This window comes from Cavia porcellus, unplaced genomic scaffold, assembly GCF_034190915.1.
Source record: "Cavia porcellus strain 051 isolate PalLab524CR breed Dunkin Hartley unplaced genomic scaffold, mCavPor4.1 scaffold_18, whole genome shotgun sequence".
Taxonomy (NCBI): domain Eukaryota; kingdom Metazoa; phylum Chordata; class Mammalia; order Rodentia; family Caviidae; genus Cavia; species Cavia porcellus.
Genome location: NW_026947501.1, coordinates 27,891,170 through 27,904,816, shown reverse-complemented (window position 1 = coordinate 27,904,816; position 13,647 = coordinate 27,891,170). Strand labels below are relative to the sequence as shown.

At 49.5% G+C, this 13,647-nt stretch overlaps 1 protein-coding gene and 1 long non-coding RNA gene across 4 annotated transcripts; one reads left to right on the top strand and one right to left on the bottom strand.

Annotated features, from left to right (window-relative positions):
* Positions 1–2,166: 2,166 nt before the first annotated feature.
* LOC134471307 (uncharacterized) lies at positions 2,167–5,175 on the bottom strand. Its single transcript, XR_010040676.1, has 2 exons — positions 4,141–5,175; positions 2,167–2,422 (listed from the first exon to the last, which is right to left on the bottom strand). It is a non-coding gene; the product is annotated as an uncharacterized LOC134471307 (long non-coding RNA).
* Bola3 (bolA family member 3) lies at positions 3,536–12,347 on the top strand. 3 transcript variants are annotated; one of them, XM_013151560.3, is made up of 4 exons: positions 3,537–3,683; positions 5,174–5,297; positions 7,990–8,078; positions 12,118–12,347. In XM_013151560.3, exons 1-4 carry the CDS (start codon positions 3,552–3,554, stop codon positions 12,181–12,183), a joined length of 411 nt encoding a protein of 136 aa, XP_013007014.1. In that variant the 5' UTR covers positions 3,537–3,551; the 3' UTR covers positions 12,184–12,347. The 3 variants fall into 3 exon arrangements, with proteins under 3 accessions (XP_013007015.1, XP_013007014.1, XP_003469036.1); XM_003468988.4 differs by having other exon boundaries at positions 3,568–3,890; XM_013151561.3 differs by lacking the exon at positions 7,990–8,078 and having other exon boundaries at positions 3,536–3,683.
* Positions 12,348–13,647: the final 1,300 nt, after the last annotated feature.

The window sequence follows — 13,647 nt, the reverse complement described above, 5'->3', positions numbered from 1 at the left end:
TAGTTTTAGACAAATTACTAGTGCATTCTAGGTTTAAAATAGTGCTGGAATTATTTTGACTTTTTTTTCAGTAGGGTTAAAAAATGAATGTGACATACATGAGTTAATGTTCAATTTGTATAAAACAAGCTGGCATTCGGTCGGGAATTTTTGTTTCAGACTTAAAAGCAATTGTAAAAGTGATGTTAAGAATACCTAATGGCTGGACTAGGGATTCAGCAGCATAAGCGCCTATCTGGCAAGCATGAGGTCGTGAGTTCAATCCCTGGTACAATATCTAATGGATAAGTCTTTGAAAGACTTAGTAGACTTTATTTTAAAAAACAAAACAAAAACAGTTGATTAACCCAGGTAATTATCTTTGGGCCAGAGCTGGGCTTTGAAGTGCCACAGCCAGGAACAATGTTTGAACAGATCTGCAGCCTTCAGCAAATCCCCTGGGTACCTTCTGTCCCTTAACGGTTACCTCAGCCTACACCCTTACTGCTGACCACTAGATATCAGTGTCCACTAGAGGCCTGACAGCTGTGCCTCTGTTTTGGCCCTGTTGTCACAGTCAGTATGCCTCTTGCTGGCAGACATGTGCCTCTGTCCTGGCTGCAGAAGGGGCTGGTTTTTACTTGGGGCTTGGAATTTGTACCAAAATTGTTTGAAAGATGGTAAAGTGATCCAGAACTTTGGACTGGCTGCCACTGATAGCTTTTTCTTCCTGTTGGGGGGGGGGTGAGTCTTCAGCAGAGTGTAAGTAATGTAACTGCTTAGCTCAGTTGATGTTTTTGTAGCAACTTTAAGTGGAGGGAGTAGACTACTGGTTTAGATTCTAGCCAAGCTCGTTATGGTATGTCCAACCTGTACTTTGAATAAACTTATTAGGGGAAATTAGCCTGTTTTACACCAAGTCCTCCAGTAGGTTCTCTCCATTTAATCCTTACAGCAGTTTGCAGAAACGGTAATTGAGAGCCAGCTGGTTTTTCAGTGTTTGTCACAAAAGCTCAGACAAGATCAAATAGCTGGTTCATAGTCAACTTCTCTAGATTTGCATGTGCAGAAATATGTTCCTGAATGGTAGGAGGCTCTTTTTAAAAAAACGACTACAATTTTAAAACCATCCTAGTGAGGAAAAAAGGAGCTTCATCCAAAGAGGCCCTACCTAAGAAGATTCCCGTGGTTAGCTCAAATGTAAATATCTTTTTTTTTTTAAATGTAAATATCTTTATGAAGAGTGGGAGTCATCATGGGCCAATATAAATAAAAGCATCTCAGTTCATAGCAAAAAATGAATTAATTGTTTATATCCTGGGAATAAAGGAATTTTAATCATAACAGAAAATATCGTAATTGCTTTTGCCATAAAAAATGAGACCTGAACTGTTAAGTTGGCACTAATTTGGAAGGCCAAGATCAGATTTTCCTGCATATCCTTCTTTAAAGATTCAATTCAAACTTGTAGCGCTCCAATTGTTCTTTTAGTTCTGTTCAGTGACCACTGTACGTGCACTTTTTGTCCTGTGCTGTGCTATGCTACGCTGTGCTGATGACGTAGATGACTAAAGCAAAGTCCTGACCATATGTGGCCTACATACTGGTGGGAGCCAGCACAGATATAAATCATTAGTTCTAGTAGCTGGATGTGGTGGTGCACACCTGTAATCCCAGCTCTTGGTAGACTGAGGCAGGAGATTGCCATGAGTTCAGGGCCAGCTTGGACTATATAAGGAATTCAAGGGCATAGCAAGATCCTGTCTCAAAACAAAACAAAACAAAAAAATCTAAAGGGCTGTAAAGACAATACAAATGTAGACATTTCAGGCGCTACACTTTCTTAGACTTATCAGAGGTGGTCCGTGGAGAAACAAGGCTGAACTGGCATAGAAGATGGGCAAATGTTACAGCATAGTGTGAGCAGTAAAGGTTCCAGGATTCTGAAGGTTAAACTGCACCTGAACGGGTAGATAGGGATTATTAAGTCATATGAAGATGCATTATTGCTGGCAGGTAATGAGGAATCTGCAGACTTTTAGGTAGTAACTATTTTCATTTTGGATCGCTTTGACAGCCTTGTGGAAACTAAGGGTATGGAGGTCACGGCAAGGCAGACAACCAGTAATTCAAAGTCAGAATTTTATGTGGGCAACTGTTAAATTATGGAGGAAGATGGTTGGTATATGCGATGTACCACTTTTAATAAAAGGAATTTCACAACTCCAATCAGTGAGTAACTGGGCTGCTTAGTTAAAACTAGGGAGTGACAGACTCAGCTGAACTGGACTTGGTGCTCATTTCCAGTGCTTTTGCTTCCGGTTGTATCAGTAGTCAGACATCTGTTTCCTCTTAGATCTGCTTTTTCTGTATGTGCTTCATTTCCAAAAAAGCTCTGTCCAGAGGATTTCAAAGATGACTGCCAGCGGCTCCAGGCTTTTAGCTTAACAACAACACAGTTGAAAAAAGATCATTTCTTTAGTTCCAGAGTCCCTGCACCAACGCTCATTGGTTTGGCTCAAATCATGTGGCTATTCCTAAACCAATTCCTGACTAGTTAGCCAGACAAGGTCATACGTCCACTCAGAGCTGTGGATGGTCTGCCTTATTTCAACCATAGTTTGAGTAACAAAGGGTGATTCACCACTACATGCTGGGAAAGCTTTTGTGTGTATGTGTATGACAGTTTTGTGTCCAAAAATGAGTGAATAAAACTTAACAAATTACCATACTAACAATTTTGAAGGAATCAAGCTAAAAATGTACTATTGCAAAGGAGAAATAAATGGTGAGGGCTGGTGCAAAGAAGTCACAGTATTAGAACGAATGTGTATTTTTAGTCAATCACTAAGCAACAAATGCAGGTGCGATGCAGGTTCAACGCTGGAGGTACTGATTGCACAGGCAAGTGTACAACGCAAAAAGCTGAGAAGTATCGCGGGTAGTGCTGTGCCACAAACGAACAAATTCATCTAATCTAAAGAGGACTTGGCTGCATTTCAGCCTTGACTTGTCTGACAGTACCCCAGAGGAGGGCCGGTTCACTACTAGTTCCTCAGGGCTTCAGGCTCAGGAATCCCCAGTTTGCGGCTCCAATCTAGTTCTCCATTAAGTAGTGGCCAGCAGGGCCTTAAACTTAGGCAAATCCAAAACAACTTCGTTGGCTTCCTTCACCAGTCATTCCTTTCGTTGTCCAAGACTAAAATTTGGGAGTCACCTCCTTCCTTCCTCATCTTCCATATCCATTCCCTATATTCCAGTAACTTCCGGGGTCACAGGCCCCCTGCCCCATCCTTTCTGCCGCTGGGTTAGATCAGGCCCCTGAGTTCTCACCTGGGCACTGCATTTCCCTGGGGACTGTGTCCCTCTCCACTTTTGGCCCTCACAGTCCCGTTATAGAAGCCAGGATGATCTTTCTATGACGCAAATCTAAAAACCACTTCTCTGTTTAAATGCTTCCTCGAGTCCCCTTACATGGGAAGAAACTCAAGCTCCTCGGATCAGGAGCCGGGCGAAGGATGGGGCGTGAGAAAGCAGAGGTTCCCAGGGACGCTGCCCGCTAGGGGCACTCGATGAAGGAAGTGCGACTGCGCGCCCGCAGCCGTGCAGGGCTTGTAGCTGCGGGCAGGAGGACCGCGCGGCGGAACCGGGCGCCGGAGGCGGAGGAGCTGAACCAGGGCGGAGAGCGGCCACCAGCTCTGCAGGTGCCACTGATCCGGAGCGGGCGGCCCGGGCCGGGCGGGTCAGCGGCCTCCGGGCGACAGGGGGCGGCCTCGCCCACCGCGACAGCTCGGGTCCTGGCACCCGCGCCCTTCGCGCGGCACGGCGACCTCGGCTGCGCGCCGCGTCGGCCGGGCATGGCGGCCTGGAGCCTGGCCGCGGGGCCGCCTGTGCTCCGCCGGAGCCGCAGGGTGAGCGGCGGGCGGGGACCCGGTCCTCCGCCTTCCTCCCAGACCTTCCCTCTGGCTGTGGGGGTGCGGGGAGCCCCGGGCCCTGGCGTGCTCCGGGGCGGGTGGGTGGAAGTGGGGGGCCGGCCAGGCGCACAGGCAAAGCACAGCTCGTAAGGGAGCGAGAAATGCTGTTTTGACACAGGACTCACAGTCCGGAGTCCAGGAGTGGGTGCAGGGCACTGCAGAGGGCTCGGGGCTGGGAACCTCTCACCTTGAGCCTCCAAAGCCCGCGGCCGCGAGCGGAGCCTGGCAGAGGGCACTGCCTCATCCTCCCCCACGGCCTCATCCTTCGCTTCGCTTCTTCCGCCTTCCTCCCCTCCTTCCCTGCTGGTCTGCAGCCTACCCCGACCCCTCGTGCCGAGGAGTTGCGTGGCGACTTTCAGTGTGGGCAGCGGTCATCTGAGGACTCGTGGGCCTGTCACTGTCGCTGCCCGACGGTTGGCTAGGATGATAGGCTCCCGTGGATTCTGCAGTCCTTCGTGATTGCCCACCCTGCCTGCTGTCTGGTTACCCTCTCCTACTCCCAGAAGCAGCACAGCCCCCCACTAGCCCCTCACCGCTTTGACTCCACCCAAGCTCACAGCCTGACATTTCTGTTCCTCTATACAGCGCTGAGACCTCTAAGCTCAGCCTTTTTTCCTGACCCATGTGTCACCTGCTCAGCAGGCTTCTTTGCCGAGCCAGTGAGCATGCCCCTTATCTGCTCATTCATGGCCCATCCATCCATGCCAAGTTCCCCAAGGCCCTCCCCAGGGTCAGCCCTGGAATGCTCCCAAAGCAGGACAGGCTCAATGTTGCCTTTAAGACCAGGAGAGAGGGCAAGTGGAGCCCAGGGATGACCAGTGCTAGCAGGATGAGTCTGTGGCAGGCTGCCTAACCTCTCCTGGCTCTGTGTCTTACTGGTACCTGCAGTCTTGGGCATGCTCCTAAGTGTTACCATTTCTTTGCCTGTCATCACAACAGTGTCTTTCTCATAGCACTGTCATAAGGAGTTAAACACCTGTTGAATAAGAGCTTTGGCTTTGTTTCTAGAGTCAGTGATGTTTGTAATTACACCTCACTCTTCTCGAAAAACAACAATCAGTTCTGTGTCCTGGAGAACTGAACGACCACCCAGCACTGAATAGTCCCTCTGACAGCCCACAGCTGTGCTGGTGGAATGGCTGTGGGGGCTTGCACAGTGGCCAGCCCTGGGGGCAGTGGCACCTTATGCTGCCATAGCCCTCTTCTCTGTTCTGTGGCAGCTTCCTCTTCTCTACTTTGTCCATCGGATGTTTGCTTCCCAGACGGAGGGGGAGCTCAAAGTGACTCAGGTTCTCAGAGAAAAGTTCCCTCAAGCTACAGCTATCAAGGTCACCGACATTTCAGGTAAGGCTTTCTCTTATCCTTCCTGGGAGCTTTGATAAGATTTTGCCCTGGGGAAGGTCAGAGGTGGGGGACGGGGAGGAGGGAACTAACTGCCTTTGAGGAGACAAACATCAGAGAGAACCTAGAGACAAGGCCCAGCTGGGGGGACCTGAGGTGCCAGCATGGCCCTACTCAGTCAAGGACTCTCACAGTCACCCCAGAACTCAGGTCTGTGGTCTCTTCTGTGACAGCAGGATGGACCTTACTTCCATTTCCCCACATCAGTCTGTCTCCTAGAATGACAGAGCTCAAATGGGCCCTGGTGGCAGGTTTTGTCAACTGCCTTACTTTTCTCAGGAGGAAATAAACCTCTCAAGGGTATGAATGACCTTTCTACCCCTCGAATCAGCTGGGCCCTGCCTTCCCCAGAAGTTCAGGCTAGCTATGTTGGGGGCTCTCCCGCTGTACCCGCAGGAGGGGAAAGATAGGCCCTTTATCCAGTCACATACGAGGACAGCATAGCTGGGACAGCTAGATAGGGGTCCGCCTGGGTTGCCACACCCAGAGAGCTCGGCCATTGTGCAGATCACTGGCTTCACTGAGAGCACGGCATTTACACAGATTGGCAGAACATTTAGAGTGGATTTTATTCATGCATCTGCGGGAGGCTCATCTAAAGATCTGTTGGAATGAAACATCAGGCGAGGGCTCTGCCAGTCCCCAGGCAATGCTCAGGCCTGATATTACCAGCTCTGTACCTGCCTCAGGTCCAGGGCAGACCTGGAACTTGACCCTCAGGCTAGCTGTGCCCATCCCTGGATGAAATGTGGAAAGGTCATTGTGATGCGATGATATATAGGTGTACATATGTTTTTTGGCAGTATGATCGTACTAGGAGTACACTGAGCTACATTCTCCCTCTTTGAGATAGTTTTGCTAAGTTGCCTAGGAACTTGTGATCCTCCTGCTTTAGCCTCCCAGCGTGCTGGGAGGCGTGTGCCCCGCAATGTGTGGTCTGTAACTGCATCCCTGAGGCAGACCAGGGAAAGAACGATTTTTCTTCCCTGGGGTGGGTGCATCATGGAAACTCTAACCTTCCCACATGGCTGTGTTGGGGGCGCCCCCGCTGTACCCACAGGAGGGGAAAGATAGGTCCTTTATCCAGCCACATACGAGGACAGCATAGCCAGGACAGCTAGATAGGGGTCCACCTTCTTAAGAGAAGGGGATGCTTCTTAAGAGAATGCCTTGTAGTACCTTTACCAATTTCAGAAGGTCCTTATCAGAGCAGAGCCAGGCTGACAACCTTGGATTCTCCCAGCTGGGCCTTGTCCAAGGGCTGCCCAGAGAGGTCATGAAGGATCTGAACAGACAGGTCGGGCTGAGTTGCCCCAGTTCCCATAAAAGCCCCAAAGGACAGGGTTTTGAGAGCTTCTGCACAGTTGAGCACAGGGAGTTTCCAAGAGTGGCAGCCTACAGAGGGCAGGGGAGCTCTGCATCCCTTACCATACCTCGCCCTGTGCATTTCTTCATTTGCACCCTTTGTGAGGCCCTTTACCATAAAGCAGTGTGTGTACCCAGGTCTGTGGGCCCCTAAAGCAAACTGATTAAGCTCAAGGGGGTTGGGGAAGCCCTGCTGATAGTGCTGGTCCAGATGCACGAATCAGGCAACCAAGGGTTTGTGCCCCCAGGTAGTTAATGTCAGAACTGAATTAGGTCAGTGGTGCCCGGGCATCTACTGCTGCAAGTGCTTGCTCACCGGCGTGGAGAGGCCCCCCACTACGTGGGTCATGGAAGTGTCTGTGTTTCGAGTGTGAGTGTGAGGTAGGACAAACAGTATGAGTGGGTTTCCCTGCTCTGTCTTCAGTCACCGGGGCCAGGAAGCTGTGTGCATCCAAAGTGTAGACTCCTACAACACACTATAAGGGGAGCAAAGTGAACCAAGCATGGGGGTTCATGCCTATAGTCCCAGTACTCAGTAGGATGAGGCAGGAGGATCACCATGAATTGAAGGTCAAGCAGGACTACATTGTAAGTTCAAGTCCAGCCGGAACTACATAGTGAGACCCTGTCTCCAAAAAGAGAAACAAAGCCTTTTGAATAGGATGCAGTTCTCATGTGGTGGCCTGGTGTTGTCGGCACAGCCCCACCTCTGTTTGGTGCCAGCACGGCACACATGTCATCTTCAGTAACTCTGCACTTGAGCTGGGCTTGGAGGGCTCACCTCAAAGGCCCCATCTAAAGCTCCATTCCAGCCAGCGGGTGCCAAGTCCTCCCGCCCAGTGAATTTGCCCTCCCTGGCTCTCATGCTTTTTTATTCTTGTCTTTTAGATGAGTTTACAGTTTTCACACCAAATAGTGCATTTGTATTAGCACTGATTTCAGGTCCTTTGGAAGTTGCAACACTGAAATGCAATCCTTCCCCCACCCTCTTCCATGGCGTTTGTTGGCCATGTTCCCTGCATTTTCCACACTTTGCACCTCAGCACAGTGACCTTATGAAACCAAGAACACATTTGAGTGGAGGCTGCCTGCCAGGAGGGTGCATGGTCAGCTGGGAAGCTGCGACCTTCCTTTACAGCTCTCAGTGACTTTCCTTTATGCTGAGTGGTAGTATTCAGGCCTTCTTCGGATTGCACAGTACTTCAAGGACACATGGGCCATGGCTGCCATACTTAATAATTGAAGCCCTTCTGACTCGTGTTTATTTTAGGAGGCTGCGGGGCGATGTATGAAATTAAAATCGAATCAGAAGAATTTAAGGAGAAGAGAACTGTCCAGCAGCACCAGATGGTTAATCAGGTCAGTGGCAGTAACAGCAGTCCTTTGCCTCTGGCCTTCGGCACCTTACAAGGTCTGCCGAGTGGGCGTGGTGGTTTTCAGTCAGTATTTGTTGAGTCTGCAGGCAGGGAGGAGAGCTGGCCTGTGTTTTCTGATTGACTTACAGAGAGTTAAACACTTAGCTCCTGAAAGGCATTCCTTTTGGGGAAATTCAGCCTAGCTTACTCCGGAGGTCGCTCCCTGTGCCCACCCCCCAGAACTGTCTTATCCCAGCAGACAGAGGTGGACCAGGAGGGAGGGACATCCCCTGCCCGACCTTCACAGCTGTGTGGTGGCCCTGAGAATCACAGTTGAGCACACTAATGTAAGTGTCTGAATGTACTGGTGTGGCCATAGGGACTTTTGGATGATTCGGTTTGAGGATTGTTGTGCTTTCACAGAATTGCATGATAGGAATAAAAATGAAACCCAGTGAAAAGCAGATCTGTTGCTCTGCTCAGGGCGCAGTGTTGTGAGTCAAAGTCCCCACTGCGGAGGAGGCAGAGCGGGAAGTGACCAGATGTCACTGCCTAGGGCCTGCACCCCGCGCCAAGGCCCCCGTGTGTGCAGTCTGCAGGAGCAGGGTGGGAGGGCTCGGACCCCTGTGCAGCACACTTGGGCCTGACCATCTGGTTGCAGGCTGGCCTGGGGATGAAGCTTACCTCTCTAACCTTGCCTGGTGCTTAGTAACGGTACCCTAGAATCAGAAGGCCATGAACAGGTTACCTGGCCTGGATCTTGCCACAGTCCCCTCCCCTGCTGACTCCCCAGGGACAGGGTGACCCTGTTCCCTAGGCTCTCTCAGTTTCCTCCAGGAGTGGACTATCATTCCTGGGGGGGACCTGCTGACATATGACATAGACCTTTGCCTCCACTGAGTCACTTGGGAAATACTCAGCATTAACTCAGGGCCAAGCCCCAGGGAGGCAGGCCAAGGAGTGGCTCCCGTGGAAGGAATGAGCTTAATAGCTGCTGTCCCTCCCCCACTCTGGCCTTTTTCCCTTGAGCTTCCCGGTCACCACCTCTGCCCTTGGCTTCCCCGGCTCACAGCCCTTCAGCAGTCCTGTTGCCCACAAAGTCCAGCCAAATTTCCCAGCCTGGGCCTTGCCTTCCTCAGCGCAGTCTGCCTCAGTCTGCCTCCTTGTGCCTGACTAGAGGCCGTGCTTCCCTCACAGGAGCCTCCCAGCCTCTGCTCCTGCACTCTGGCCCTGTCCTTTGAGCCTATTCCACTCCGGCTGGCAGCCCCAGGGCTGCCTGATCGCCAACTCCTCCCACCGGTGTGACAGGGATACCCTTTCCTGTGCATGAGTCACAGACTGACAGGCCGCCACTCTGGCCTCAGGTCTGCTTTGGTGGCTTTATGTGAGCAGGTTCAGTACTTTGTCACTTACCCATGCCTGTCTGTGTCCCCAGAACCCAGCTTAGTGCTATGGGCACAGTGTGTTTACTGAAGCTCCATTTTCTTACCCAGTGGTCTTCAGCCTGGTCACTTCCACTGTGGGCCTCAGCTTTAGCTGTGAAGTGATCCCAGTGATCTCCAAGGCCTTCCATAACCTAGAGCAGTGATGTGTGACATGTGATGCCACGGTGTGCTTGGGGGTCCATCCACGGGGGCTGCAGAGGGTGGGGAAAGGTGTTGGGAAGGGGAGTAAGCAAGGCCTGAGATGCCAAAGCCAAGAAGGTTCCTGAGGGTGTGACGGGGGCCCCCCTTAGAAGAAAGCTATGAGGAGGGAGGCTGGCTGTGGCCCAGGTGCAGACACAGGGGCAGCCTCTAGGGAGCAGCCTGGGCCTGCAGACAGCAGGTATCCTGTGGACCGTGCGATCTGCTCAGCTATGTTCTCAGGCTTTTTCCATGGACATTCCTTACTTCTCTGTAGAGCTGAACAACTTCCCTGTGAATGTGGAGATGGAGAGTTGTGTTGCAGGCCAAGTGGGGCCAGCAGGGCCACTCAGGTGTGGCCAGGACTTCCTGACACCTGCATATATATCCTGGTTCTGTTATTCACTTGCTTGCTGACTTTGTATTAGTGGTAGACTCTTGGTGATGGATGGATGGATGGATGGATGGATAGATTAGAAAGAAATAAAAAAAGAAAAAATAAGGTGATAAGACTAGCTTTTCTCTAAAGATCCTTCAGATGCTATAAACCTGCCTACAGTACAGGTATTAGAATTATTTTTGTTTTAATAATAGAGACTAGGTTAAAACTAACAATCAAGCCAAGGGAATTAATTGACCATGTAATGGAATCACCTGGTATCTGGCATGTCTACATTCAGAGTCTTAAACAAGTTTACCTGCCTGCTCTCTCGTTCTGTCTCTGCTTTCGGCCTGTCTCTCGGTGTTGCTGTGGTCTTCTCTAGTGAAGATGGGTTTTTCTCTCCTTAGCAGAGAACGTGGCTTCCTCCGGTTGCCATTATTCCAGCCTGGTAACCCCAGAGTCAAGGCTCCACTCTGAAAAATCCCAGGGGTATTCTTTTTTTAAAATTTTTTCCTTGTTTGTCTCTTTGAGACAGGATCTCATCATGCAGTTCAGGCTGGCCTTGAGCTCACTTTGTAGCCCAGGCTGGTCTCAAATTTGCCACGATCCTGCCTCAGCCTCCCAAGTGCCAGGATTACAGGCTTGCACCACAGCGCTTGAGATTCTTATTGTACCAGTTTGGGTCATGTGCCTCCCCTGAGCCAGTCACAGGCTGGTCAGTCAGGCTACTTGATAACCCCCCTGGGAGGGTGGACTTAGAGTGTGAAAGGAACCATTTCCAAAGAGAAGGGAGACTGCTGAGCTGGGAACAAAGCGTCCACCCACCTTGATGATCAGGTGTTAGCCTAGTGAAGGAAGCCGTCCCCTCTGCACTGACCATGTGCTCCAGCACTCCAAGCCCCCTGCAGTCCTGTGGCCTCTCTCTCCCAACACTGTGGGGGTTCTGATCACTTTGACTCTGGTGGTTTGTTTAGATTTCGGTTCTGACAATGTAGCAAGTCTCATAATTTCCTGTGTGACTTTATTTTCTGCCCTAAAGTAAAATTGGAGAATTTATGGCAATTGGTAGAATATTAGAGGACAACTGCTCATTTCTTAAAATAGCAAATCATGGGAAACAGCTTTAAAGTTCATTAGGGGCAGGTTGGAAAGTTACACTCCATCCATGTCTGGGGTACACACTTTGTCTGTGAAGACTGAGGGTACACTTTATGCCAGATGGGACAGAGCACCAAGATAGAGGGCTAGGGAAAAAGCAAGGTAGAAACAATGTGTTTGGAATGTTAAGCATTTGTGTTTGTAACACATGGGTGGAATATATATTCATATTGGCTCAAATATGCATTTTTAAAGCCCTGCAACAATCCACAAGAGACAAACAATAATAGCTCTGTGTTTGGAAACAGAGGTGGGAACTGAGAGAGAACATCTGTGGGAGGGAGATTTCACTATATGTCTTTTTATACATTCTAATTTTTAAGCCATGCTAGATTTTGTTTGTTTGCTTTGGGTTTGAGAGTCTCACTATATTGCCCAGGCTAGCTTTGAGCTCCTGAGCTCAAGGGATCCTCCTCCTTCAGCGTCCCAGTGCTGGGAATGTAGTTTGCACCTCTGTGCCTGGTTCAGACAAAAATTTATAAAGGAAAAGTTGCTGAGTCAGAACATGTAAAAAGTCTCCTTCACGGGCTGGGGATTTAGCTCAGCGGCATAAGTGCCTGCCTTACAAGCAGGGAGTCGTGAGTTCGATCCCTGGTACCGATAAAAAGGAAAAAGACAAAAAAAAAAAAAAAAGTCTCCTTCACATACAGAGCTTTATAACAATACAGTGAGACCTTGGTTTACAAACTTAATTTGTTGTATGATTTTGGGGACAATGGCTGTATTGTGTTTGTGTACAGAAGATGGCCATGGTCGTGTTTGCCACCTGATGTGAGCAGAAGCAAAATTTTGCTGAATGCTTTTGTGTGTGAATCAGAATATAATTGTACTCTGTAATAATTGTCAAAAACACAAAAAAATGATGATGCTCTTTTACTTAGGCACTAAAAGAAGAAATCAAAGGGATGCACGGACTGCGGATATTTACCTCTGTCCCCAAACACTGACTCTGCCCTAGCTGTGTAGATGCTGCTGCCTAAAGCCCTGGATGACTTCACCTACAGCATTCTTCGCTGAAAAATTTGTCTATTTTTGTTCACAGAGATTTCTATATTATAATTATAGAAGATATATTATCTACATAGATGTTCATTAAAAGCCATAGACCACTGACAGTTTCCAAGAGTCATCAGTAATGCTTTAAGTCCTTTTATTTCAGAAGACATGTCAGTGTCCAAAGTGCTTTGTCCCTGGACAGTTCTGTCCACCACAAGAATCAGGACGAGTGCCAGCTTGTCGTGTTGTGAAAAAGAGTCTGTGTTTCTTCTCCTCTGTCTTTGTCACTTGCCTCAGCACTGGGACAACATACCTGACATTTGCAACTTAAAGAAAGTTTATTTCAGCACACGGTTCAGAAGTGTTAGTCCTTGTTTGCAGGGTGAGACACAGAAGCCGCGTGGCAGAAAGGTCTGGGCAGAGGAAAGCTGCTCAGTACATGTTGGGCAGGAAGCGGAGAAAGAGAGCAGAGCTGGGGAGGGAGGTTTGCCCTTCCAGGTCACACCCCTAGTGACCTGCTCCCCTGACCTGGACCTGCCTCCTAAGAGCAAGTCAGCTAAAGTGCCCCATGGTCTAATCCTCTTCCAAAAGCCCGCCTCTGAGTGCATGACATTCAGGAGATATTCGAGATCTAAAGGAGTAACTCCCTCTATTAAACTGCTCAGTACCCTTAGTTGTGGCATAAATGAGAAAAGAGCCTTAGCTTTGGCTGTTCCCTTAGTTGATCCCTTTTGCCCTTCCCTTCCAAACTTCCTTCAAGAGTGACCGTTCCCCCTCAGTTTCTCACATTCTTGAGTAGACTCAAAGATTGGAGGTGCCTGAACCTGGGTCCTCCACCTGGCTTTGAAGGTCCTTGCCCTCTGCATCTTGACAGGAGGCTGAGCCCACCTCCCAGAACTGGAGCCCAGAGGACATGCTTTCTCAGCCTTCTCCACTCAGCCATTCAGGAGGACAGCCCTGGACTCTGGGGGCAAGTGACAAGAAGTGAGGGCATGGGGCAGTCACTCCAAGCATGCTGGCTGCACTACCTGGTGTTCTGGGTGCGAGCTGTAGTGGTCACAGAGCCCATGTCATATGCTGGTGGCTCTAGATCCTTGGTGTCTTACTTTTTTCACTGTTGAAACATACCAGCCACCCAAAGTTAAAGAAAGAAAGGTATATTTAGCTCACAGTTTGTAGAGGTTTTAGTTTACAGTTGGGTGGCTCCAAGGCAGGGTGGCATGGCAGAGGAGTATCAAAGAGGAGAGAGAGCCCATGGCAAGCAAGCAGGGGAGAGCACGGGAGGGACCATCACAGTTTTTAAAATCCCTTTCATCTTACCCAGGCTACTTAGCATGGTAGCATTAATATCCTGAATCCTGGTGCCCTTGATTTTAACGTTGCACCATGAATCAATTTCAGCATCATACACTCTA

Excerpts from the sequence above, each read along its gene's own strand:
- Bola3 (XM_013151560.3), top strand. The coding sequence starts at position 3,552 with ATGAAGGAAGTGCGACTGCGCGCCCGCAGCCGTGCAGGGCTTGTAGCT. Across the intron at positions 3,684-5,173 it reads AGCGGCCACCAGCTCTGCAG|CTTCCTCTTCTCTACTTTGT; the intron begins GTGCCACTGATC and ends GTTCTGTGGCAG. Across the intron at positions 8,079-12,117 it reads AGCACCAGATGGTTAATCAG|GCACTAAAAGAAGAAATCAA; the intron begins GTCAGTGGCAGT and ends TCTTTTACTTAG.